Source organism: Callorhinchus milii, unplaced genomic scaffold, assembly GCF_018977255.1.
Source record: "Callorhinchus milii isolate IMCB2004 unplaced genomic scaffold, IMCB_Cmil_1.0 Scaffold17, whole genome shotgun sequence".
Classification (NCBI taxonomy): domain Eukaryota; kingdom Metazoa; phylum Chordata; class Chondrichthyes; order Chimaeriformes; family Callorhinchidae; genus Callorhinchus; species Callorhinchus milii.
The window spans coordinates 3,731,137-3,758,092 of NW_024704758.1; the positions used below are offsets into that span (position 1 = coordinate 3,731,137).

Below are 26,956 nucleotides of genomic sequence, written 5' to 3' on the forward strand. Positions count from 1 at the left end.
AAGATCCTGACATGGGGCTTAAGTCCACAATCTTCTAACCCCAAAGCAAGTGCTATGGATTAAGTCAGGCTGACAATACTCAACTATCTGAACCACTTTCCAATAGTTGTGATTGGATCTTGTGAAACTTGAGGAGCAAGTGGACTGGCCAGATTGCTGGAGGGGCTGCCGAGGTCCTAACTCGTGTGTGTTTCCTTGGCCACTTTGGGAAGGGAAGCTGAAGAAATGAAAGGAAATGAGATGGAAAGTGTGGGTGAGTCACTGAGGAATCACTGGGCACAGCGAGGCCAAAGGGCACCGCTGCAGAGGCTGACCTGTCACTGCACATCAGCTCATCCATCACCTCACTGAGGCCAACAGGCTTCCTGGCATCTAAATTGCGGAATTAATGACTGTGCTTTCGGTGGTTGACCTCGGACGGCAAGCAGGCTCTATTGTGCTTCCTTCACTGCATCACCGTGTCTCTGAGAACAGGTTCAGTCATTCCACCCACCATTCCTGTATCATATTGGAAACCAAACATTAGTGCTGGTGTTTATAACTGGAATAAACATCAGTGTATTGTGGCATATGTGGTATAGACTCAGAAGCACAGTCCTGTTTCAGATCCGTGAGTTAAGGTTACTTGATGTCTCCATACAAGAGGTAATTGTTTGCTGGGCTGAGTACCAGTGATGTTAACAGTTCTGACAGTTTATTTCTCACTTACCCAGTAACAAATTTGGAGCACAAAGCATCCCATTCCAAAACCCCAATTAGCAACGTAAGGAGATGTCACAGCTTATATCTACTGCCTGGTGCAAATCCTTTCCAGGAATATACACGTTTAAAATTGGAAATTCCCTTCATGTAACTGAGATCCCACTAGAACACCCAAAGTGTACACATTATTACATTCTCTCCCTATACAGAGACTCTGGATGTAACATGCTATTACTCTGGGTGTGCTCCTCCCTCTGGCTGACAGGTCTGAGATATCCCGGGCTTTGATCCGGATGTTCCATTATGAGGGTGGATCTAACGGGAGAACACGTGTGGGAACAGTTGAAGGCACCAGCGGCCGACCAGCAAGGACCAGAAACACCAAGCGCGACAGAGCGTCATTTATTGTACAAACTCAGGAATCAGGGCTATGTACATCAGGGTGGGGACGAGGGCTGAGGGGACGGTTTGCCAGCACAAGCCTCAGCACTGCCCAGTGGCAGGTCCCTGAGAGGCCACAGCTTAACCAGGACAGGGCTCGGCTCCAAGCACCACCAGGCCCTGCGGCTGCTGTCAATCCATCATGTCAGTTCATCTACACGTCGGACGCCAGTAGAAAGCTTCAGTCACAGTCGACAAAGTGAACGAGGCAAGTGTCCGTCTCAGTCTTGTTTTGTGAGGAGTGGGGGTAAGAATGTATACATCACTGTTCAGAAGCCAACCCCGGGGGTTCTGACGTTGTCCACTGAAGGTGTATTAGGCACAGCTTCTCTCTCCCTCCGCCCCGCCTGCTACCAACTCGGCCCCTGCTCTCTCCTCCGTAGCCGTGACTCTACACCTGGCCACTCAGGACTTGAGGCTGGGAAACTCCAGCAGTAATCTCTCCGCACAGTCTGGCTCCACCTCTGTCAGCAACTGGTGAAATCGTTTAACCTGCAGAAAATGGTGAAACATCAGCGGTGAGTACAGGGGGCACAGAGGGCAAAGATTAGGCAGTAGGGGGGCAAACTGGCAATCCAGGTACCCTCTGCCCCTCTCAATGGGGCTAGCAGCGTTGCTCCCATGAGACAGTCTGTAACTGTAACAAACCCGGTAAACACAGAGTAAGTAAACCCAGGTCCAACTCAATGTATAAAGTAACTGTCAGCACACCCCCACCCGCTGGGAGTGGGGGGGGGGGGGGGTGGGCAGTCCGTTGGGTTTCGGGAAAGATTAGTCAAAATTGCCTTAGTCAAATTGCCAAAAGGACCTTCTTTCACCAAAACCTCAATATTAATACCCAGCTCCCATCGGCCTGAGCCGGGGATCAGCCACTGATCCTGTTACTCACCGGCGTGTGGTGGAGGGGGAGAAGGTGCCGGAGGGCCCGGCTACAGCTCTCCAAGCTCAGGTTCCCGTCCTTAAACCCCTGACACACCGTCTCCTGTAAACACACATAACAAGAGGGGTTACACGGGACACACTGGAGTCACTCGGGACAACAGCGACAACTTGTGTTTACATAGTGCCCCTCACCCAGGGTAGTGTCCCCAGACACACACCCCAGTTACACACGACACGCTGCACAGCCACACTGGACACGTCGCAGTCATGCACAAATTACATGTAAATCCAGACCTTGGAAACTTCCATGAAGAGTTCTGAGAGGAAGTCACAGCAGACCTCCTGGAGGATGGTCAGGTGGACGTCTCCCTCTCGTCGCTTGGGCCTCGGTGCCCCAGGCTGGGGCTGGGGCACTGACCACTGGTCCACACTGGCTTTCCTCACTCCCTCCCGAGGCTTCTTCCTACATTCCTCCATGTACAACAAGACTCGCAGCAGGATGGTCAGCAGAATGCGATCTGTCACACAATAACAACAATGCTGACAAGAGCAGAGCACACATGCTACACATATGGGGTCTGACACAGGACACGCTACACACACGGGGGCTCAGACACAGGACACGCTACACACACACGGGAGTCAGTCACAGGACACGCTATACACACGGGGCTCAGACACAGGACACATTCAGCAGATGGAGCACATGCTACACGTTTATTAGGTAGAGAACCCACCACACGTTTGTAATACCTGTGTGCATCACAACACTAGGAAAGAATTTACAAACTGAAACTTATGATGCATTCACACGACAGAGAGCATGTGACCCAGGAAAGGTTTGCCCTCCCCACCCCCCACCACCACCGGTGACCTCGGCTCAACTCACGTTCCTCTGCCTTGATGTAGTCGGCCTCCAGGTGGGAGGCAAACAGCGCAGAGAGGACTGCAAGGGTGGGGGCCAGCAACCCCGCCTGCTCCTCAATGGTGATGGCTGGTTCGTCAGCCTGGCACAGATCAGCACGCACAACCTCATACAGCAAGGCCCATGTCTCCTTGCCCCGGTCTGGGGACTGCACTGCAGGGAGAGAGCATCCTTTACTCAGCAGGCGACAAATACAACAAAAATAACTTTATATAGTGCCCTTCATGCGGGTTAGCGTCCCGGAGCGCTTGACAGTGGTGGAGTCTGACCCCGAACCAGGGGGAGAGGGAGGTGACCGTAAGCACGATCTAAAGGAAGGTCTTTAAGCGGGATTTGAAGGTGGGGAAGGAGGGGGCAAGGCGGAGGGATTGAGGGAGAGAGTTCCAGTTTCGGGGCATACTGGCTGAAGGCACGACCACCGATGGGGTAGCGGAGGGGACGAGGGACGAACAGGAGGCCGGAGACAGCCGAGTGGAGGCAGCGGGTGGTGGAGTGGAGGGTAAGCAGGTCGGAATAGAGCTGAGGCTAAATGGTGACTAGAGGCTGAAAACATGAGGAGTAGGACACAGAGAAGGACCCATCCCCAACCTCTCTTGCATCAGGCTCCGTGAGTCTATCATCCTCGTACTCACTCAGCTCCCCATCCCCCAGAGGATCAACAACAACAAGATTACATTTGTAATGTAAAGTGCCTTCCACGTCGGGAGGATGTCCCAAGGTGCTGGACAGTGTACAGCATTTTAGACCCAACCTGGGGTCAGGGGGGAGAAGGGAGGGAAGGGGAAGGGGGGCGACCAATGGCATGGTCGAAGAGGAGCATTTTGAGGTGGGACTTGAAGGAGGCTAAGGAGGGGGCGAGGTAGAGTGATTGGGGGATGAAATTCCAGAGGTTCGGGCAGTGTGGCTGAAGGCTCTCCCGCCAATGGTGGGGCGGGTGTGTCGGGGGACGTGGAGCAGGCTGGAGCCGGCTGAGCTGAGGGAACGGGTGGGTTGGTAGGGGGTTAGGAGGTCGCAGAGGTAGGGTGGGGTGAGCCCATGGAGGGCTTTGTAGGTGAGGACTAGGATTTTGAAGTGGATCCTGTGAAGGATAGGGAGCCAATCGAGTCGGGCGAGAATGGGGGAGATGGGGTCACGGAGTTTGGTGCAGGAGAGGACATGGGCTGCAGAGTTCTGGATTATCTGCAGCCTGTGGAGGGAGGAGTTGGGAAGGTCAACAAGCATAGTCGAGCCTGGAGTTGATGAACAACAACAACAAAATTACATTTATAGAGTGCCTTTCACGTCGGGAGAACGTCCCAAATCCTCATTTGTACCGTTAAATCCCTCTACGGTCTCGCCACTTCTCTACCTCTGTGACCTCCTCAAACCAACCCTGCTGCTCCCTTTGCTCAGGAGGCTTCATGTCCCCACACTGTCTACCCCATTATCGGGGTGAGGGAGGGGGCAGCTTTCAGCCATTCTGCCCCCGATCTCGGGAACTCCATCCCCGAGTCTCTCCGACTCGTTCACTCCAGTCTTTCAAGACTCGTTTCAATACAATTCAATACAGTGAGAACACAGCAGAACAAGAGGTTACCTATTGCCTGGATCCCTTCATCCACCGTGGTGAGCAACTGCAGGATGTGCATGTAAACCTCCAGCCCCTCAGTGCTGTCCGACCTGAGCAAGAGCACACACAGCAATCACACCACACGCATGGCAATCACGCCGCACACACGGCAATCACGCCGCACACGGCAATCACACCGCACACACGGCAATCATACTGCACACACGGCAATCATACTGCACACACGGCAATCATACTGCACACACGGCAATCATACTGCACACACAGCAATCAGATTGCTTCCTGACAGGAGAGGGGACTGTGCTGCATCTACACACCTGAGTTGCCTGGCAGCTTCCAGTAAGCAGGGGATGAGCTCCAGCTCCGAGCCCTCCTCCTGCTCAAGGCCCGAGGCCTCAGGCTGCGGCTTGCAGCCCGCAACCCAGCTCAGCATCAGCTCCTTGTCCAAGTCGAACAGTTTATCCACCACCTCACCGACCTTCACCAGCAAATCAGCTACACAGGAGCAGAGAGACCACACATGACTGTCTGCCCCAACCTTAATCCAGGCCTCGACCCCGACCACACATGAACTCCCCTCCTCAACCCCTGCTTCCTCAACCCACCTCCCCCGCCCCCCACCTTGCCTCCCCCAGACACTCACAGTTTGTGGAGCTCCTCATTATGAAGCAGACATTCTCCTGAACAGACCGTTCTTTATCAATCTGCTCTGCCCAGGTCCTGGCCATGTCAGGCTGAGAGAGACACGTCAGTATCAACCTGTCACACGCACAACACAGGAGGTTAGCATAGCACCAAGACACCACAGCAGACAGCAGTGGGGCTAAACTGGCCAACCCCACCCTGGGTTAGACAGGGAAACACAAACTATAGTACTCTGACTGCAGGGCTCAACTCCAATTTCCCACACTGTGTCAATGCTTTGGAGTCTCTCTGTTACTCACACAGTGTTAGTCTCACTGTTACTCAACAATGTGGGTACTCTCAGTCTCACTGCAGCTGAGGATAATACAGGTTAGGTTACGTGTAAATCCTTAAATCATGTACCTGCTGGTCTCCAGGAGAGTGGGAGGGTCCGTGTCACCGAGCAGTAAAATCAGCACCTCACTGTGGGGCCAAGAGAGTCCAGTCAGTGTTTGTTACACCACACACACACACACACACACACACACACACACACACACGTCAGTCAGTGACCCTACACCACCCCCACCCACCAGTCAGTGGCCCTACACCTATCTCCACCCCCACCAGTCCGCGCACCGCCCCCACACCGGTAAAGTCCCACTCCGCCCTCTGGTACCTCACCCTAGAAGCCGTCATTCGTGCATCGGCCTTGGGCAGAGTCTATGGCAGCAAAGGCGAGCCCTGCCCTTACCTGATCCACACAGACACACACACAGGCAGGGAGTGGTCTCTGAATAGTGAGAGGACTGGATTCCCTGCTGATTTTCCCTTCCCTAAACCAGAGCACTGAGGCCTGTCCCCGAGAGGAAGCATGGAGATAGCAAAGTTAACCCAAGAGTGCATTAAATTCTTACAAGAACTAGATTCCAGCCTAGGTCAGGACACAAGTGCGGAATCCTAGCTCTCAGCCTGACTCAGTCATTTACACTCTCACCTCCAGGTCAGAAAGTTGTGGGACTGAGTGAACGCACACTCCAGGCTGACACTCCACAGTGCTGGGGGAGCGCTGCATTGTTGGAGGTGCCGTCCTTCAGGTGAGACACTAAACTGTGGTCCCGTCCAATCTGCCGTTCAAGTGGATATTAAGATTCCATGAGATGATTGAAAAAGAGAAGGGGGTTTCTCTCTACCAGTGTCCTGGCCAACAATCCCCCAAATAACCTGGCTCATTCACCTTCTGGCTGTGGGACATTGCTGTATGTGAATCAGAAGAAATTTAAGAGGGAGAAGACAATCAGAGCCACCGTGCAAGGCAGCAACCAATACTCACACCAAGTTCTCGTTGCTGGTAATGGAGCGGCAGGTTTCCTTATAACACGCCATGTTGCCCAGAATGCCCACACAGATCTCCTGTCCACGGGGAAAGAGACTCTTTATTAATAATAATAATAATCATCCTTGCATTTGATATAGCCCCTTATCACATATTTGAGACATCTCAAAGCACTTCACAGAATATATTGTAAAGTGAATTGACTGTATTTTGTGGGCAAAACACAGCAGCCAATTGTGCACAACAGTGTCCCACAAACAGTTGTGGATTGAGCGGTACAACGCTTTGTTTTAATCACACAGGTAAACAGCGAAATGGAAAAGATCAAACCATCAACTCCCTGGCCTCCTCTCCCATATGCCATCACCTGAGGAAAACCTCTGTTTGAACACAGTAAATCTCACACAAGTCTTGTCTTCATAAATCTAATACATAATTGCCTAAATGGTACATTCACCCAAGTTCCATTCAGTTTCCTATCAAAACCACTTAATTTTTCTTGCACTACTTGTGCACCACCTCCAAACTCATAATGTTGCCCCCCACCCCATGTCATCTAGACCCATCTTGACCCATCACTGCATGCATACTTACCGGTTGCAGTGAATTGCACATATGCATTCTCGATTATTGAATAAATCAGATTTTATATGACTTATACAGTTTGCCTGCAATTCGGACTTCGGATAAGTCACATTAAATGTTATGGTCCCGAGTTATACAATTTACACTGTACTCAGTCTCGGCTGCATTACCCACACAGCAGCAACCCCTGCAATAGCAGCCACTATCCTGGACGCACCGTCAGTCGAGGACACTTTGATTTTCCAATGACACCCAGAAGGATGTCTGTAGCGTTGAATTCCTGGAGGAAAACAGCAACATCCTGCAAATACACAAGCACAGTGCAGGTGAGGATCAGGGTAGTGACTCACCTCATACACAGAGACACAGGGCAAGGCAGTCAGTACACACAGAGACACAGGGCAGAGCAGTCAGTACACACAGAGACACAGGGCAGAGCAGTCAGTACACACAGAGACATAGGGCAGAGCAGTCAGTACACACAGAGACACAGGGCAGAGCAGTCAGTACACACAGAGACATAGGGCAGAGCAGTCAGTACACACAGAGACACAGGGCAGAGCAGTCAGTACATAGTCACCAGGTCAAGCAGGCAGACAGCGATGTCCACTTACCTCATCCATTGACATGTCCCAGACCTTACAAATCTCACTCTCCACCTCTTCATCCAGCTCCGTCTCCACCGAGTCTGAATCGTCACCCTTAGGAGTCACGAGCTGAGGAAAGGACGGAGTCTCAGTAACACCACTACAGGAAGGGGTTTGGGGGTCGGGGCAGCAGCTCCGGCCACATCAACACACAACAGACCGAAGCGTGTTCTTCCTGCTCAGGATCAGCAGGAGAGAGCAGGCCCCTGTGAGCAGCAGCCGGCAGCCTGGACACGTGAAGCACCAGAGCCCATGAAAATAATAATAATAATCCTCCCATTTGATAAAATGCCTTATCACGTCTTCCAGGAATTCAGTGAAAGGAGCGTCCAACTCTCCTGCTGCAGCGTCCGGGCCACCAAACCCCCAGATAAACCAGTCATTCAATCCGCGGCTGTTTGCGGGACGACGCAAACCGCCTGCCGCGTTAGCCCCCCCCCCAAAAAAAACACACAGTCACTACATCTCAACAGAGTAATCCCGTGAAGGTGTTCCGGGTTTTCGCCCTCAAAATACACGAGACGTGTTTTTTCTATATATCCCACCGCCCGCGCCCCTGGAACGGAGAAGATAGTCTCGCTCTCGCCCGGGGGGGGGGGGGGGGGGGTCCTGGCCAACACTCCCCCCCCCCCTCCCCCAATAAAATTGGTCACTCACTCGTCATGGCTGTGTGTAACGGGCTGCCATGTTGGCCTACACAACACACAGTCACTACACTTCACACTAATTCCGCTTTGAGACGCCCTCCCGATGTGATAGGGCTCTCTCTCTGTGTGTGTGTGTGTGTGTGTGTGACAGTGATGCCGGCGGAGGGATTGGTTACCTGTATGAGCCTCAGTAATGTGCTGAAGAGCCAGTGTCTGCTGTACACTGTGTCCCCGATGGCGTCGCCTCTCACCACCTCCTCCTCCCACTCAGAGCCGCCCGGCGGCGGCGACGGGTTCCGGTCCATTCCCGCCCGGGAACCCGACCCAACCGCCCCGACTCCCTCCCTCTGTTACTCTCACTCTCTCCCACACACACACACACACTCTGTGTTCACTGTCTCTCTGTTGATGGCTGTAAACTTCTCGCGCTCATAGGCCCCAACCTCAGCACCGGGCCCACAGCGCCGCCCAGCGGCCCAGACCCCGCCACAGCGGCCCACACCCCGCCACAGCGGCCCACACCCCGCCACAGCGCCGCCCAGCGGCCCAGACCCCGCCACAGCGGCCCACACCCCGCCACAGCGCCGCCCAGCGGCCCAGACCCCGCCACAGCGCCGCCCAGCGGCCCAGACCCCGACAAAGCCCCCCAGACCCCGCCACCGCCCCCAGACCCCGCCCACCGCCCCCCAGACCCCGCCCACAGCACCACCTCGCGGCCACGCGTTGCGTTTCGGTATCTTCTCGCACCTCATCGTTCGGCTTCAAGCCGTCTCCAGAGCAGACGGAGGTCCCCGGACACCGCCTCCACATGGCTGTTCCCTGGAATGGGACGCACACGGGCGCTCTCCCACAGGGAAATTCCCCCGACACGGGAGAGCGTTCAACACCTGTTGACCGAGCCTTCAGCTCCCCTCTCGACTCTCTTCCCCCTCCTCGCTCCCTCCCTCCCTCCCCTCACCCTGACCATTTCCCCGCTCCTCGCTCCCTCCCTTCCCTCCCCTCACCCTGACCATTCCCCCCCAATGCTCGGGTCATGACCCAACTGTGCAGCGCCTCGGGACGTCCTCCTGACGTGAAAGGCGCTTTATAAATGGAATCTTGTTGTTGTTGTTGGCCAAGAGCCAACTTCACACCTTGGCAGCCGCCCTTCCTTCCCGACCTGCCCAGTCCCCACTCCACCACCCGCCGCCTTCGCTCAGCGGGCTCCGGCCTCCTGCTGGTCCCTCGTTCCCGCTGCTCCACCATCAGCGGCCGTGCTTCAGCCTTCACTCCCCAAAACTTATGGAACTCTCTGCCTCAAGCCCTCTGCCTCCTCGCCCCCCCCCCCCCCCCCCCCCTTCTCGTCTGCCTCCAGATCATTTCTTCCTCTTTGACAATGCCTGCGGTAACTCCCCCCTCTCCCCCGCTTGGCGTCAGGCGCTGTTCAGTTTTTGTTGTACCAAACGCACCATAGAATCCTTCTTTCATTCTCTGCCCACCACCGTGCTGATGTCGTCCATTTCTGTCTCTCAGCTTCCATCCCTGTAAAAAATCTACAATTTCACTTATTTTTCCCCCGAAATTGTTCCCAGACAACTTGCATTTCATTGCTCCTCGGTCGCAGTCTGGACCCCAGCCCTTTGCCACAACAAACCAAGAATCCAGTGACTCAGACACACTTTGAATAAATACTATATTCCTTTTTTATTTAAGATATACAATGCATTATTATATTTTGTACATAAACACTGTCCACTCTGCGTGGGATTGTCCCTGACAGCGCGGTGCTGAGCAGCCCAGCAGGGAGCTGGCGGGGAGAGGGACCATCTCCCAAGAGATAAGAGTGAACAGAGTGAAAGGGAGAAAGTGGGAGAACAAGAGGTAGAGAGCAGCAGCAGAATATTGCACATTGAGGAAGAGCAGTGCCTATTTCCTCTTGGTGGGGAACAGATGTGTGTGTGTGGTTGGGGGGAGGGGAAGAGCACAGATGTGTTTTTTGTGTAGCGGGCAGCACAGATGTATGTGTGTTTGTGTGGGGGGGGGCGGCACGGATGTATGTCTGTGTGTGTGTGGTGGCGGGGGCTCTGTGTGACTCAACGCTGGTTCTGAGTAGAGGAACATCTTGCTATGCCTGTTGAGACCACAGGAAGCGGTCACATCTCTCCAGCATTGACTGGATCAGAGCTCTGTAACACAGCAGAGACACATTGCAGCATTTCTGGGCTAAATGTTCACCCTGGCTAGTTCCCTTCGCCGCCCCACCACCAGCAGCTAGTTCCTCCCCACTCCCTTCCCCCACCCACCACCACCAGATATTAATAAAGCACTTTCCACTTCAGGGGGACTTACCGCTGCCTTTTCTCTGCGATGCTCAGGATGTCACAGACGGTTGTGAACCTGTGTGAGAGACGCCCGGCCAGGCCGCTATCCTGCAGCACGGCCAGCGCCCGCTCGGGGCCAATGGTTTTGGCGAGGAGCAGGGCCACGCTCTCAGGGTCCAGGCTGCCGCTCGGCTCCACGTCCCCGTTGTGCAGCGCAGGGCGGTGTCCGGCCTCATGCAGGCTCCCAGCCAATTCCAGCACAACCCGCCATTCCTCAACCGTCTCCGGCATCAGCCCTGCAGCAGCACACGCCAGTTACTGATCAAGGCCACCGCCCAGAGACACTCACTCCCCCAGTAATCATAATAATCATTGCATTTGATATAGCGCCTCATCACGTCGTTGAAATGTCTCAAAGAGCTTCACAGAATATACTGAGATATGGACTGACAGTGTATTTTGTGGGCAAAACACAGCAGCTAATTGCGCACAGCGATGTCCCACAAACAATCGTGGATTGAACAACCACATTTTTTTTGAAGAGATTATTACCTTCAGAAAGCGATCCGCCAATCGACTAACAATTGGTTCCTACTTACTGCTAGGCAAACAGAGCCATGTGGAGTAAGAAGTAAAAAAAAAACTTGCCCAGGGGTTCACCCCACCCGGGAATCAAACCCGGGTCATCTCGCTTGCGAGGTGAGCGTGCTAACCATTACACTACGGGAGTCTATTAAGCACCCCTCCCACTTCTCCGCGTGGGTGTGGAAGATTTGGTGACCAGGGGCACACACACCGTTCTCTCCATCCAGTAAGCTGATGTCGTCCAGATGCACGATGATGGTGAAAGCTTCAAGCCGCCACTCCAGCTGTGCACACAGCGCCAGGAAGCCAGGCCAGAACCTGTCCAGCAGCACAGAGTCAGACAATGGGCACAGGACATCTTCCCTCCCCCACACCATCCCAATCCTCCCCCCACCACCGCCCCCCGGGCCTCTCGCTCGCTCGCCCCAGGGTCAGACCTACCCAGAATGTTTACAGATGTCAGCCATTTTCTCCTTGGTGTCCTGGTCTGCCGGCAACTGTATGAAGTGGCCAATCAGCTGAGCGAAGCCCCAGGAGAAGCGATGAGAGTGTGGCCTGCGAGAGGCGAGAGCACAAAGCATCATGCACTATCGCCCACCGGCACACTGACTGACCAACCAACCAACAAACTGACAGACAGACTCATACACACACTGACCTGGGCTCTTACCTGGGGTTCCCGGCCGCGTCCATGATGTCAGCCATGTGAGGGGCATCGTGAGACACAGCAACTTGCAGCCAATGGACCCGCAACGACTGAGGCTGGAGTGTCTCCTCCAGTAGAGACAGCCTGAGCGAGAGCAGAGACTTCAACACACACACTCACGCACTGGCCGCCCCGCACGCACCCCACACACACACACACACGGCCCCCCCATTCGCACGCGTACGCACACATAGCACCCCCCAATCCCAAACACACACGCACAGACCACAGCCCCCCCCCACCATCCACACAAACCACCCGACCCCCAGGGACACACTGAATGAAGCCGATACGAGTATGGCTGTAACACTGACCTCTGCTCCTCGGGCTGGGATTTCACCAGGCTGTCCATGTAGCCCAGGAAGTGGGCCGGGACTTTCCAACACAGCCCCATGATATCACACGGAAGGATACTTGGGTAGAACTGGACAAGAGACCTCAGCCCCACCTCACCAAATGTCTCATACAACCTGCAGACAGGACAGTTGACAATCTGTGGGCTCAGATTAGGCTCAGCTGTGATGTCCAGCCTTGTATGTCTCAACACTCTGCATCTGGGCTCACAGACCGAGAGTACCTAACACCATACTCCTGGTGAAGGTGGGTGGGGATACCTGCTTTCTGGCATGGGCGGGGCATGGGTGGGGGTATCTCAATCCACAACTGTTTAGAGGGACACTGCTGTAGCGCAATTGGCTGCCGTATTTCACCCACAAAATATACAGTTAATTCACTATATTCTGTGAAGGGCTTTGAGACGTCTCAAGGACGTGATAAGGCACCATATCAAATGCAAGGATTAATTATTATTATTACCTGCTAACATGGGCGGGGCTGGTGGCGGGGGTAAATACTGGGGTTGGCGGGGTACCTGCTGGCATGGGCAGGGCTGTATGAGGGGCAGGTATCCGCGGGTGTGGGCGGGGTTGGTACCTGCTAGCGTGGGCGAGCACAAACGGACTCCCCAACAGTTGCTCTCCACTCAGTAACTTGAGGAACGTGTGCAGGTTGTGGGTGTCCAGGGCAGCGGTGATGGGGTCAGACTGCGTCAGCTCTGCAACACACACACAGCCAAAATAATCCCCAGAGCCATCTGCCCCCCCACAGCCCCCACCCCCGAGGCGCGGTGCCCGCCACACTCTCACCCACTTCTCTCACTGCCCCATTCCCAGCAGCAGGAATCTGGGGGAAGCTACCTAGCGTAAGAGATGCTACATAAATGCAAGTTGTTGCTGTTACCTCTGAGTGCCAGGATAAAGGTGTGCCACACCAGGGGAGCGTGTGCGTAGCAGGTGCTGATGTATCGCTTCACTCGGCCCAGGTCTAACAGGAAGAAGTAGTTGCGGATGAAGAGGCAGGCGTGGAGGGTCCGGTCCGGCCCCGTGAATGGCTCCTCTCTCTCGGTGTCGAACACCCCCAGCTCAAAGCACAACGTGCTCAGCTCCACCAACTCCTTAAAGAGCTCCGCAGGGACGCTGGTCTGAGGGTACAGCATAAAGGGGACCGACAACAAGGCCTCTGATTGCAAGGGGGCAGCTCCACCCCACACCTCCCCTTCTCTTCGGGGACCTGGGGCTGGCACCTCGTCCTCCCTTTGGCGATGCCAGGCTGGCCCCCCTTCCTCCTCCTCCCTTTGGTGACCCAGGACTGGCCCCTCCTCCTCCCTTTGGTGACCCTGGGCTGGCCCCTCCTCCCTTTGGTGACCCCAGGCTGGTTCCTCCTCCTCCTCCCTTTGGTGACCCCAGGCTGGCCCCTCCGCCCCCTCTAGGTGACCCCAGGCTGACTCCTTCCCCTCCCCTCGGTGACCCCGGGCTGGCTCCTCCCGCTGCCCCCCAGCTGTCTCCTTGCCTTCCTCCTTCCCCTCCCCCCGGGCTGTCTCTTCCTGCTTCTCCCCAACTGTTTCCTCCCGCTCCTCTTGGTGGCCCTGGGATGTCTTCCCCTCCTCTTGCTCCTTCTGGGTTGGCGCCTCCTCCTCTCGGTGAACCTGGGCTGCCTCCTCCTCCTCTTGGTGACCCCGGGCTGTTTCCTCTTGCTCCCCCACAGCTGTCTCCTCCTGCTTCTCTCGGTGGCCCTGGGATGTCTCCTTCCCCTGGGCTGGCTCCTCCCAGTGACCGAGGACTGTCCCCTCCTCTTCGCGGTGTCCCTGGGCTGGCCCCTCCTCTTCGGGGTGTCCCTGGGCTGGCCCCTCCTCTTCGGGGTGTCCCTGGGCTGGCCCCTCCTCTTCGGGGTGTCCCTGGGCTGGCCCCTCCTCTTCGGGGTGTCCCTGGGCTGGCCCCTCCTCTTCGGGGTGTCCCTGGGCTGGCCCCTCCTCTTCGGGGTGTCCCTGGGCTGGCCCCTCCTCTTCGCGGTGTCCCTGGGCTGGTCCCTCCTCTTCGCGGTGTCCCTGGGCTGGCCCCTCCTCTTCGCGGTGTCCCTGGGCTGGCCCCTCCTCTTCACGGTGTCCCTGGGCTGGCCCCTCCTCTTCGCGGTGTCCCTGGGCTGGCCCCTCCTCTTCGCGGTGTCCCTGGGCTGGCCCCTCCTCTTCGCGGTGTCCCTGGGCTGGCCCCTCCTCTTCGCGGTGTCCCTGGGCTGGCCCCTCCTCTTCGCGGTGTCCCTGGGCTGGCCCCTCCTCTTCGCGGTGTCCCTGGGCTGGCCCCTCCTCTTCGCGGTGTCCCTGGGCTGGCCCCTCCTCTTCGCGGTGTCCCTGGGCTGGCCCCTGCTTTGGCCGATGTGTGAGGTTCTCTGGGTGAGTTTGGATGTTGATACGAAAGTTTTTCTCCAGGTGAGGCAGCCAGGCTCGCAGGGCTGCCTTCAGATGGGGTGTCTCAAACAGCACCAAGGGGTCCTGCAGCTTAGCTCTGCAACACACAGGAGGTCTGACTCAGCACACGGGAACAGAAATACTGTACGCAAGCTCGCTCACACACAGTCACACTCACACAGCCTGTCCTGTGGCCAGTCTGAGCTCCTGCAACTTGTCCGGTTCCTGGGCAATGCTGTTGGCGATGAACCTGCGAACCAGAGAGGAGCACCGTGATCAGTAGCTGTCTCGATGCCAGTGGAGGGTAATCACAGCAAGCTGCAGTGGGATGGCAGGAGCCAGCTAGCAGAAGCTTCAGGGATCAGAGCAGGGACTACGGTAGAATAGCGTGCTATCAACTGAGCCAAGCTGGCACAAAATGTAGTTTAATGTGGAGATTGGGGTAGCAGAATGAACAGTGAGGATTTAAACTAAATATTAGACTATTGACATGACACAAGAGGACAGATCAATGAAGCTAACTGACTCAACAGTAATGAAGAGCACCAGGTTCTTGGGCGTAGGGCAGAACATGCAAAGGGGAGCTGGGATGTGGGATCCTGGGAATGGAGTGGTGTTGAAGAGTATCTTACTCGGGCTCAGGATCCTGTGAGCATGTGGCTACAGCAGTGACGGTTTCACACAACAGGTCACCATCTTTCACATCCGCCCTGAATCGCAGCTCAGAGCTCGCATGGAGGGTCCCGATGGTTTCCTTTGTTTTTCTGACAAAACTGGAGACACTGGAAACAAGATTATACAATGGGGATGTCAACTAAACACTGTCAGTCTACAGGACACAATAGAGGTGACCCCACACAATCCCCCAATCCCATATCTCACTCAGATATGTTACACTGAGAGCAAAAGAGATGCACACATACATCCTGATTTCCACCCTGTTTTCATACCCACAACAGTGCAGACAGAGGACTCTCTAGGGAGCAGAGTGGTGGAGCTGGTGTGAGCTGAGGTGCGTGGCACATGACAGGTCGCATTACCTTTCCTTCACTGCCTGCAATGAGAGGCGCGGAGATGTGGAGCGGAATGACAATGGAAGGTGGAATGGAATCAGGGTCTCGCTCCGATCACTGTTGGTGTTCAGGGAGGAATGGGAGACGGTGTCTGACAAACAGAAACAAAAAGCAGTGAATAACAGTGGGTAGCACCGAACAACACAAGCCAAGCTTCCCCTCTGCTCCACACGCAGTCACACACTCAAGAAACTGGACACTGAGCACATTGAGCCTGATCAACCATTTTATCCCAGACTGTAGAAAAATAGGTTTCCAACTTTATTAATAATCATTGCATTTGGCATAGTGCCTTTACAGCTAGGGGATGTCTCAACAACAACAACAAAATTACAGTTATAGAGTGCCTTTCACGTCGGGAGGACGTCCCAAAGCGTTGAACAGTTAGGTGTCGAGGCCCAAGCATGGGGAAGGGTGGTGTAGAGGTGAGGGAAGGCAGAGAGGTGGGAGGACGACCAAAGGCACGATCGAAGACAAAGCACTTAAAGATTTACAAAGATTGTGCAGTATGGAAACAGGCCACTCTAGTTTCCTCATGAATGCACCTACACAATGTGCTTCAAGGCACAGAGATCCCCAATCTCACTTCCCTCTGCATGAAGTAGTTCCTCCTAAATTGTCTGCGTTTCAGCCTGGCTCAGTGGTAGCACTCTCACCTCTGAGTCAGAGTATGTGTGGGTTCACCTCACATCGTCTAATATATGACTCCAATACAATGCTGGGGGTGGGGGTGTTGCATTGTCAGTGTTGTCCTTCGGATGAGACATGAAACCAAGGTCCCGTCTGCCTGTTCAGATGGGTGTTAAAGATCCCATTGCACTTCCCAGTATCCTGGCCAACAATCTTCCAAATAACATTGGTCATCACTCCATGGCTGTTTGTGGGACAATGCTGTGCACAAACTGATTGCTACATTTTGCACACAAAATACAGTGACTGTATTTTTATGGGTGAACACGTCAGTCAATTAGCGCACAGCAATGTCCCACAAACAGCCATGAAATGAACAACCATTGTTATTTGGGAGATTGTTGGCCAGGACACTGTGAGAAAGTCCCTGCTCTAAGTTAAGACTGAATTAAAGAACTTTCCACAATTCTGCCGCAGCTTGAAGTTTTTTTATTTTCCCAATACAGTGATACAACAGCGTAGGGGTTCTGTGCACTTACAGAAAATAGTTGAAATTCCGTGACTTTAAAACTAAGATTAAGGTGCCAGAAAAGACAAGTCAACAAACAACTGAACTCTTCACAGTGGTGTGCAAGACTGGATCTAATAAAAATGCTGTCACGGTCTTCATCAAATCTTTTCCTGTAGTGGTTGGTGAAGGGAGCAGGAGAGGCAAGACTTTCTGGGCCTGAACAGGATTTTATTCTGTATAATAATAAATAATATGATAATAGGTGGCAGGTATCTCAAACCTCAGTATCTACAGTCACCTCTTTAAGGGGATCTGGGAAGGGAAAGCCCTGAGCCCCGAGGAGGACCACAGCCACTCCTCCAAGCAGTGCCAACCTGTGACATCCGTGAGCCCCCTTTTGCCCTTCTCCAAACTCAGCAGCAGTGTCTGCCCACTTCCAGTGTGCTTATTTGGGTATCCTCGCTTCTTCAAGGAGACCGACCCGTTTACTCAGCCCCCCTTCCCCAAGAATATATCCCCCTGCCACTTACGATAACAATTCTTGCATTTGATAAAGTGCCTTATCAACGTTGGTGAGACATCTCAAAGCACCCCAGGATTCACTGTGAAGTGGATTGACTGTATTTTGTAGAACACAGCAGCCAAATTGCAATGTCCCACAAGCATCCATGGAGTGAGTGACCAATTTTATCCCGGGAATTGTTGGCCTGGAAACCGGGAGAGAAACTCCCTTCGCTTTTTGAACTGTGTCACGGGATCATTAACGTCCACCTGAACAGGCAGCCATGACCTGTGAAGCGCTTTGAGATGTCCCGATGATGTGATAAGGTTCGATATCAAATACAAAGCTCATTAAATCACAGTATTTGAAAATTCCCACTTGGGGAGACCAATTGTCTTGGAAGAACGTGACTGTTCCCACATTCAGGAGTTTATCCCACTAGCCACTTGCTTCAATTTGACCGACCCGCCTTGCTCTCCACCCCTCCTGATCCCAACCCCCAGCTCTATACAAATATAATTTGTGGGTGGAATTGCAGGCTGAGACTGGGTGGAATTTCTGCCCTGTTTTGAGGCTCAGCCCCTCCCCTCCCACTTACCCTGCTCCGCCTGCTCCTCCTCGTGCTGCACAGTCACCTCCCGCAGTGGCTCCTCCTCAGACTGGTGACTGTGCAGAGAGCCAGAGTCCTCGTCTGACTGGCTGCTTCGCCTGCTGATCACCCGGTAAATACCCGAATCCAGCACGTTAAAGCTCTCCTGTGGACAAGGGTCAGCGTCAATATCCTAGAATGCTGGGGGGGTGGGGGGAAGGGGGAAGACAGCTGTGCACCAGGGCGTGGAGTACACATCAGCTAAGTGGGAACGGGGGCAGCCAGGTATGCATGAGGAGGGTAAGCTAGCCATGCACGAGGTGGGAAAGTGGATCGAAGGGGTGGGAGTGTTGGCCGGGTGTACGTGAGGGATGGAGGGAGAGAGAGCTGAGTGAGGGGTGGGGGCCCCAGCCAGGTGTGTGCGATGGGCAGAAAACATTAAGGTTTCCGGGGTCACCTACGTGTGAGGAGATGCTGCTCCTCCGGCTGCTGCAGGCCGAAGCTGGGGGCTCCAGTCTGCTCAGAACCTCCTCCAGCTGAGACATCAGGGGCTGCCCCGAGACATTGCTTAACTGCAACTTCAGATGTTCCAGTCTGTCTATGGGGAGCACTTTGCGAGCCTGAGGAGACAAGACACAGAACACAGCTTCTTAACATAGCGTGGGCAGAGTCATCCCTCTCAACCCCACGTCAACAAGCTGATACAACAACTTTATATAGCGCCCTTCACGCCAGACGGCGTCTCGGAGGGCTAACACAGACAGCACTTACTCGGCTGCCAGTGACGGAGTGCTGGTACAGACAGCACACATGTGCAGCCAGGATCCACAGCTCTCTCCGCAGCAGTCGTTCCACACAGCGCTCCGCCGACAGCAGGTACAGATGAGTGACTCGGCCGTCAGCGTGGAGACAGAGCAGCTCGTTCCTGTAGACGGCTATATCTCGAACATCTGAGAAAGAGAAACAAGGTCACCCCCAGATCACAGCCTTCTGCCCAAGAGCCTTAGGAACAGTAGTCTGGCATTCAGCCCCTCAAGCCTGATCTATGGCCGATCTTTACCTCAACTCCTTTTACCCGCCTTTGTTTCATATCCCTTTATACCCTTAGCCAACAAAAATCTATTGACTTCATTCTTGAAAATTTCAACGGATCCAGCACCCACAGCCTTTTGAGAAGGAAGTTCCAGATTTCCACTACCCTTTTTGTGAAAAAATGCTTCCTGATTTCACTCCTAAATGGTTTAGCTCTAATTTTCAGATTGTGTCCGCTTGTTCTGGATTCCCCCACCAGAGGAAATAGTTTCTCTGCATCTATCCTATTGAATCCCTTTATCATTTTAAACACCTCAATTAGATCACTCGTCAACCTCCTAAATTAAATGGAATACACCCCACATTTATGCAACCTGCATAAACTCATAATTTAACCCTTTAAAGCCCTGGAATCATTCTGATGAATCTGTGATTCATGCCATCACCCTGCTCAACAGCAGCTCAGATGACCCTGACACCCTCCCTCCCTCCCCCAGCATAGATCCTCACCTCTCAGCTCACTCCAGAGCAGCACCTGAACATTCTGGGGAACAAAGACGTAGACGGCTCGGTTTGTCCAGCTCACAACGTAGTGCTCACTGTGACAGGGGAATGACAAAAGCAATCAGGACACACGTCTGCCCAAGTCTGGTAAGATCAGCTGTGTGTGACGCTCTGTGGCAGGCTCTGGCAGCATCAACCTCCATGATTGCACACTTCAACTTGCCAGCCAGTCAGGAACCTCGGTGTCTTGTTTGACCCTCAACTGTCTTTCCTTCCCCACATTCAAGCCATGACCCGCTCTGCCTTCCCTCACCTCCGTAACATCGCCCGACTCTGCCACTACCTCACCCCTCAGGCGCTGAAACTCTTGTTCATGTCTTCATCACCTCCAGGCTTGACTATGCAAACCCCCTGCTTGTCAGCCTTCCCAACTCCTCCCTCCACAGGCTGCAGATAATTCAGAATTCTGCAGCCCGTGTCCTCTCCCGCACCAAACTCCGTGACTCCATCTCCCAGATTCTCACCCGACTCCATTGGCTCCCTATCCTTCAGAGGATCCAGTTCAAGATCCTGGTCCTCACATACAAGGCCCTCCAAGGCCTCGCCCCACCCTACCTCTGCGACCCCCTAACCCCCTACCAACCCACCCGTTCCTCCACTCAGCCGGTTCCGGCCTGCTCCACGTCCCCCGACCCACCTACCCCACCATTGGCGGGAGAGCCTTCAGCCACTCTGGCCCCAACCTCTGGAATTTCATCCCCCAATCACTCCACCTTGCCCCCTCCTTAGCCTCCTTCAAGTCCCGCCTCAAAACCCTCCTTTTCGACCATGCCATCGGCCACCCCCCTTCCCCTCCCCTCTCCCCCTCTGACCCCAGCTCGGGTCTGAAATGCTGTACGCTGTCCAGCACCTTGGGACGTCCTCCCGACATGAAAGGCGCTATACAAGTGTAATCTTGTTGTTATTTTTCTAGGTCTCACCTCAAACACAGGAGCCGGGGGAAGGCGACCGACTGTGGGCAGCAGACAGAGACTTTGTAATGGGGCTCAGACCTGGAAAAATTGAGGTTTGCATCACTGAATGAGCAGCGAGGTGGAGGTGACCTTGGCAAGCACCCAAAACACACACACAGCCAACCAACAAACTCCCCCCACCACCCACTCACTCACCAGGCTGTTTGGAATGAAACAGCCTTTCCCAGAAGCGAGTACCAGAAGGACACATCTCAGAATACCCTGATACCCTCCCTCCCTCAGCACAGCCAAGAGGTCTGGCCTCTACAGTCTGATCCATATGGATTGGAAACTAAAACCCATTCTTGTAGGTAAGTCGGTAACCAGAGGACACAGATTTAAGATAACTGGCAAAAGAACCAGAGGGGAGAAGAAGAGACTTTTTTTTACCCAGAGAGTTGTTACGGTCTGGAATGCTCTGCTGAAAGGGTGGTGGAAGCAGATTCTATAATAGCTTTGAAAAGGAATTAGATAGGTACTTAAAAAGGAAGAATTTGCAGGGTTTTGGTGGGGGGGTAAGAGTGGGATTAGTTGGTAGCTCTTTCAAAGAGCTGGCACAGGCACGATGGGCTAAGTGGCCTCCTTCTGTGCTTTAAATTTCTACGATTCTATAAGAGAGCAACAACTTACATGTGTAGAGCAGAGAGAGAAATACCTGTGAGTGACGATGGGGACGGGAGGAGATGCCAGTAACTGTTTGAACTGGTGTGTGCTGAGCACCTCCCCCTCACAGTTCACCTCCCACAAGCGGGATCCTGGGCGGGCACAGAAGATGAGTGACTGCAGGGCCCCTGCCCCCTTCATTCCTGGTAAGAAACAAGCTCCAAACTCTCCATCTCTTTCCTTGTTCCCAATTTTCCAGAACTTCTCTCTTGTACATAAAGAAAATATGATTCACCTCGGTTTGCCACTCTGTCATTTTGAAGTGCCGCACAGTAATTCCCATCAAGTGTAGTGACTGGTTTTAAAGCCAGCATCAATTTGCCCCCAACAAAATCCCCCAAACCGCCATTAAGTGAACGACCAAATAATCTGGCTGTTGGTAAGAACACGAGGAGAAATCCTCATCTTCTCAAACAACACTTCAAGATCTTTACCATCCACCTGAACAAGCAGACAGGACCTTGATGTCTCATCCAAAGCACAGCACCTCTAACAATGCAGTACAACCCACCACTGTTCTGAAGCATCAGCCTAGACTCTAAACTCAAAGACCCAATGTGGGGCTTGAACCCACAACCTTCTGACTCGGAAGCAAGAGCCAAACATTAAACAGCCCAGGGAGAGAATCACTAGGTTGAATAGTTGCTGAAGAGCTCAGCCATGGCCGGCTTCGGTCAGCCATCAATCAGCTCAATACATTTGGGATTTGGATAAAAGCTGCACAGAACGTTGGCAGACTTTGATTCAGTCTTTATCCGGAAACCAGTTTTCACAATTCTGTGAAGTGAAGGATTTCCCACAGTTCTGAGGCACCTTAGATTTTATGGCAAAGGCTGGATTGAGGTGGTTTTAACCTTTCTGTGTACCTTTCTGTGTCGCACAGATAGCAGCGAGTCAGTGACGAGACTAAGAGTTTCCCCTCCAGGTAATCCAGCTGCACCACCCGGGAGTCCACTGTGGTGATCATCTGCACCGGGAACATCACGAAGGCAGCAGCCTGAGACAGAGAGAGCGGTCACTAACCCTGCTCTGCCAACTGTACCCACCCAGCCACCCTCACCCACTGTCTATTCTAATCTACTATATGAACAGTACTAGCTCTCTAAACCTATTAACCTTAGGACTCATTCCTTTGACCTAGCTTTAGGCATGTTTAACCCTCCCCCCTCCTCAACTGTCTGCATCCCCCCAGATTGGACTCCCAGGATGCAACGCCTTGAGATATCCCGCTGCCGTGATAAACAACACAACTGCAAAATGTTGTTTTCTACCGAATGGGAATAAAGCCATTGCCTTATTGCTGTTTGCAGGACCTCAACGTGTGTGAGCAGTAGCCATTTGCATTCGGCAATGAGGTAAATAATTAATCGGGAGAATGTTGGCCAGGATACCCCAATTAATAAAGTCCACCCGAACAGACAAACAAGACCTCAGCGCCATGGTACACGCTCCCAACGTGAACAGCGCTTTACAAATGTAATTTGTTGTACAACGAGATAGTGAAGGAAACAAATAACAGACCTTTCCTTGTTTGGAAGAGTTGATCTTCAAGGCGGAGACTTTTCCCAGACTGTCCCCCACAAAGACGCGGAGAGTAGCCGTGTCCCAGCGGAGCGCAGTCACCTGTCGGCCTCTGTGCTCTGTCGAGACATAAACTCGCTCTGGCTTCCCACGCCGCTCCAGATGCAGCTCCCACACAATCACATGGCCCTGACTGCACACAGGATACCCTGATCAGGCAGGACTGGGCTAGCATGCCGGAACCCCCTCCCCTGCCACCCAAACTCTCTGTGCAGCTCATGTGCCACCCGACATGCTTCCTCTATGTGCAGGGTACATTATCCATACATGTGCATTGCTCTATATGCTAATCCCTGGACTCACTGTCCTATAGACATCCTCTCCATAGCACCCAAATACCTTAATCACATTCAAGCTGATGGAACCCATTTCTCTCTCTATATAAAGCGTATCACATTTCAGCTGTAAGGACCTGGAAGGAGTTACAGAGAGCAGCAAGAAGTGGAGGTCTCTTACCTGGTTGCCACAGCAACGTAGTCCTCATCGTGCTGACAGAAAGCAACAAGAGCGAGAGCACCTTCCTGAAGGACAGACAGTATTAGATAATCATCACCTTTGCCTGACATGAAAGGTGCTATCCCAAATGTAAGGAATATTAGGACTGATAAGGAGTTCCACAGCACTGCACTGGAGAGTCAGTCTATACTGTATGGTCAACGGTGTAATGTGAGGCTTCTGACCGAGGGAAGAAAGCTCAACTCTTAAGTCACACTGACAAGACAACTTCCCAGTTCCTCACCATTCTCTCGTGTGCCCATCTGCCCTGTACCTCTTTATAGAGAGTGCTCTAGAGATTACATTACCCAACACATATGTTGGTGCAAGGCTAGGTTCCCGCTTTTATCCCCCGCCTGAGTTTTCATTGGGCAGCACTGTGTAGTGGTACTTCAAAGTGCGGTGTCACTGAATGGCAAAGATCAGACTCAGCCAGTGACACCCAGCTCCACCTACAACCCTGTCCGCTCACTCAACCCTCCCTCCCTCCCACTGAGGCAAACTCAAACAGCAAGACTGTGTCAGGGCACGGTGTGAGACACAGGGACAGGTCCCGGTGGGCTGTGCTCCCCCCACCCACCTCACCCTCACCTTGTGAGTTAACATGAGCCGCTGCTTCCAACCTTCTTTCTGAATGAGATGCAGGCCTCCAGCTGAGCTGCCAAGGGCCAGCCACTTCCGGGACATGGATACACATGTGCACTGAGAAGACAGAGAAATCATATCACTGCTTGGCCCACACAGCATCAATGCCAATCCCACTGTCTGTTTACCATCCCCCCAGCCCCCCAATTTTCACACTCCCTCCCACCTTACTCTTGATACACGGTTTACACAAACACACAGCTTACCTGTAATACTGCATGGTATACACACCCACACTACCTGTAGGAGGCCTGAATGAAAAAGTGTAGGGAGTCCAGCTAAGCCAGATCCTAGTGGCCAGACACTGGGAGCATAGGTTTGGGAATAGGGTTCAATGGCAGCAACAGACACCACTCAGGCAGCTCAGCCAGTTCCAATTTCTGAGCCCTCATCCTGTGAGTGAAATATTTTACAGCTCACATTTTTAGAATCTGCAGTAAACCTAAATTTCAGCAAAATAGGAGCCGTGGAATAGACTGGAATCCTGTAGTCCTGTTTTGTATCACTAGTAGGAGATCTATCACTTCATGTTAAAACCCCAAAACAGCATTGGAACAAGGGTTGCCAACTTTCCATACTAGTCAAATCTGTTAAATTAACATCTCTATTCAGCAACCACCTGTCTAACACAACCAGCAGCCACTGTTTATTTGTCCTTTCGGTGTACAACAACCCTTTCAGTGGCCAATGTGCTTTCTATACACTTAGAAATTCTACACACACCACCAAGCTCTTGCTGAGAGGCCACCCTTATATAAAGGCCACTTCGGTCCAGTACCCTTAGTTTCTCAAAACAGGTTTGACTTATTGTCTTTCTGCACATGCCCAGAGCACAGGACACACTGGGAGTTGTAATTCCACCAGTCGGTTTCATCCCCTCTGCCCACAGGCCACTGCGGCAGCCTCACCTCCTGCCCCAGGTTGTATCCCTCCCCGATCCCAGCCCACTCCTCCCTGCGGTGCCTCCCCGCCACTCTTCCGCTATGCCAGCAAGCAGCAGGGCCTGACTCATTTCCAACTAGCTAAAGCAGGACAACAACAACAACATTACATTTGTATAGCACCTTTCACGTCGGGAGAACACCCCAAGGCGCTGGACAGCGTACAGCATTTCAGTCCCATGCTGGGTTGGGGGGAGAAGGGAGGGGAGGGGAAGGGGGGTGGCCGTTGGTGTGGTCGAAGAGGAGGGTCTTGAGGCGGGACTTGAAGGAGGCTAAGAAGTGGGTGAGGCAGAGTGACTGGGGGATGGAATTCCAGAGGTTGGGGGCAGAATGGCTGAAGGCTTTCCCGCCAATGGTGGGGCGGGTGTGTCGGGGGACGTGGAGCAGGCCGGAGCCGGCTGAGTGGAGGGAGCGGGCGGGTTGGTAGGGGGTTAGGAGGTCGCAGAGGTAGGGTGGGGTGAGGCCATGGAGGGCTTTGTATGTGAGGACCAGGATCTTGAACTGGATCCTCTGAAGGATAGGGAACCAATGGAGTCGGGCGAGAGTGGGGGGGATGGGGTCACGGAGTTTGGTGCGGGAGAGGACACGGGCTGCAGAGTTCTGAATTATCTGCAGCTGTGGAGGGAGGAATTGGGAAGGACGACAAGCAGGCAGTTTGCATAGTCGAGCCTGGAGGTGATGAAAACATGAACAAGAATTTCAGTGGCCTGAGGGGTGAGGTAGTGGCAGAGTCGGGCGATGCAGAATGGGTCAAGGCTTGAATGTGGGGGAGAAAAGACAGTTGAGGATCGAACAAGACACCGAGGTTCCTGACTGGTTTGGTGAGTTGAAGTGTGCAAACATGAAGGTTAAAGTTACCAGAGCCTGAGGTGCTGAGGCGCTGGCGTGAGCCAATCAGGAGGGCCTCAGTCTTGTTCACATTCAACTGTAAGAAATTTGCCCTCATCCAGGACTTGATGTCCGATAGGCAGTCTGTCAGGACAGCAGTGATCCTGGAGTTGAGGGTGGAGGCAGAAAAAGAGTTGGGTGTCATCCGCATACATGTGGAAGTTGACCCCATGTCTGCGGATGATGTCACCAAGGGGGAGCACGTAGATATTAAAGAGAAGAGGGCCAAGGACAGAGTCCAAAGGGGACGCCAGATGTGACAGTGCGGGGGCTGGAGGAGAAACCGTTAGAGGCAACGAAGTGGAGAGAGATAGGAATTGAACCAGGTAAGGGCAGATCCATGAAGATTGAGTAAAGCGGAAAGGCAGTGTATGAGGATGGAGTGGTCGACAGTGTCGAAGGCGGCAGAGAGGTCGAGGAGGACAAGGGGGCAGAGGGAGCCCTTATCACAGATGTTCAGAATGTCATTGATGACTTTGACCAGGGCTGTTTCCGTGCTGTGGGCAGCGTGGAAGCCGGATTGGATGGGGTTCAAAGAGGGAATGGCGAGAGAGAAAGGAGCGGAGCCGGGACGCGACGACTTGTTCCAGGACACCTTACCCGTGAACGCGGGAAGGTCTCTGTGCGCACGGGTTCCAGGCTCGCGAGAACGGTTTGAATTGTTCCCACGAGGCTGTCGCTCCGGGCCGCTCCTCTGAGACGAGGGGCGCGACATAAATGCAAGTTGTTGTCGTCGTCGCGCGCACGCGCGCGCACAGGTAAGGTCGTTTTTTTAAAAAAAAATATACCCTGAGCACAATAACCGGGACTTTTCATGTCGGTTCGACGCTCCTGACCAGACATTGTACATTCCCTTAAAATGGGACTTTCCAAAACTAGACGGTTGGCAAGTCAAGTCATAACACAAACACAAACTGAAAGACTTCAATGTAGTGACACACACACACACACACACCTCAGCTGCTGAGAACAGGACACACATCAACTATCGCTCACCTTGAGACGGTTGGAGTCCAACCGGATAGCAGACAGCAGAGGATCCAACCAGTCCAGCTCGGTCAGGACATGGCTGCAGGACTCTGGGAGCACAGGCACTGACATGGTGGGAGTGAGCGGGAATGGGGTGGGATTGGGATGGGATTGGGATGGGGTGGGATTGGGATAGGATTGGGATGGGGTGGGATTGGATTGGGATGGGG

At 53.5% G+C, this 26,956-nt stretch overlaps 2 protein-coding genes across 3 annotated transcripts; both read right to left on the reverse strand.

The window, feature by feature from the left end:
- Window positions 1–1,088: 1,088 nt before the first annotated feature.
- saal1 (serum amyloid A-like 1) lies at window positions 1,089–8,859 on the reverse strand. The gene is made up of 12 exons (XM_007887401.2): window positions 8,536–8,859; window positions 7,680–7,781; window positions 7,283–7,366; window positions 6,478–6,557; window positions 5,568–5,627; window positions 5,164–5,279; window positions 4,838–5,015; window positions 4,527–4,609; window positions 2,915–3,103; window positions 2,320–2,543; window positions 2,033–2,125; window positions 1,089–1,635 (listed from the first exon to the last, which is right to left on the reverse strand). The coding sequence occupies exons 1-12, from the start codon at window positions 8,662–8,664 to the stop codon at window positions 1,549–1,551; spliced, it is 1,425 nt and encodes a 474-aa protein (XP_007885592.2). The 5' UTR covers window positions 8,665–8,859; the 3' UTR covers window positions 1,089–1,548.
- Window positions 8,860–10,025: 1,166 nt separating this feature from the next.
- hps5 (HPS5 biogenesis of lysosomal organelles complex 2 subunit 2) lies at window positions 10,026–26,902 on the reverse strand. 2 transcript variants are annotated; one of them, XM_007887400.2, is made up of 22 exons: window positions 26,754–26,902; window positions 23,875–23,985; window positions 23,245–23,309; window positions 22,729–22,921; window positions 22,074–22,204; window positions 21,200–21,415; window positions 20,512–20,583; window positions 19,538–19,626; window positions 18,767–18,945; window positions 18,457–18,615; window positions 18,005–18,161; window positions 15,731–15,854; window positions 15,323–15,472; window positions 14,869–14,940; window positions 13,190–14,787; window positions 12,884–13,004; window positions 12,265–12,420; window positions 11,915–12,034; window positions 11,686–11,799; window positions 11,456–11,562; window positions 10,688–10,955; window positions 10,026–10,524 (listed from the first exon to the last, which is right to left on the reverse strand). In XM_007887400.2, the coding sequence occupies exons 1-22, from the start codon at window positions 26,856–26,858 to the stop codon at window positions 10,464–10,466; spliced, it is 4,368 nt and encodes a 1,455-aa protein (XP_007885591.2). In that variant the 5' UTR covers window positions 26,859–26,902; the 3' UTR covers window positions 10,026–10,463. The 2 variants fall into 2 exon arrangements, with proteins under 2 accessions (XP_007885591.2, XP_042197458.1); XM_042341524.1 differs by lacking the exon at window positions 12,265–12,420.
- Between the last annotated feature and the right edge of the window lie 54 nt (window positions 26,903–26,956).

What these genes read in the sequence shown, in the direction of transcription:
- saal1 (XM_007887401.2), bottom strand. Translation starts at nt 8,664, where the DNA reads ATGGACCGGAACCCGTCGCCGCCGCCGGGCGGCTCTGAGTGGGAGGAG. An exon ending in GGGACATGTCAATGGATGAG is followed by an intron (nt 7,367 to 7,679) that starts GTAAGTGGACAT and finishes GTGTATTTGCAG; the next exon opens with GATGTTGCTGTTTTCCTCCA. An exon ending in TCTTCATGGAAGTTTCCAAG is followed by an intron (nt 2,126 to 2,319) that starts GTCTGGATTTAC and finishes GTGTGTTTACAG; the next exon opens with GAGACGGTGTGTCAGGGGTT.
- hps5 (XM_007887400.2), bottom strand. Translation starts at nt 26,858, where the DNA reads ATGTCAGTGCCTGTGCTCCCAGAGTCCTGCAGCCATGTCCTGACCGAG. An exon ending in GCTCTGGAGTGAGCTGAGAG is followed by an intron (nt 18,946 to 19,537) that starts GTGAGGATCTAT and finishes TCTCTTTCTCAG; the next exon opens with ATGTTCGAGATATAGCCGTC. An exon ending in GACATCTGTAAACATTCTGG is followed by an intron (nt 11,563 to 11,685) that starts GTAGGTCTGACC and finishes GCTGCTGGACAG; the next exon opens with GTTCTGGCCTGGCTTCCTGG.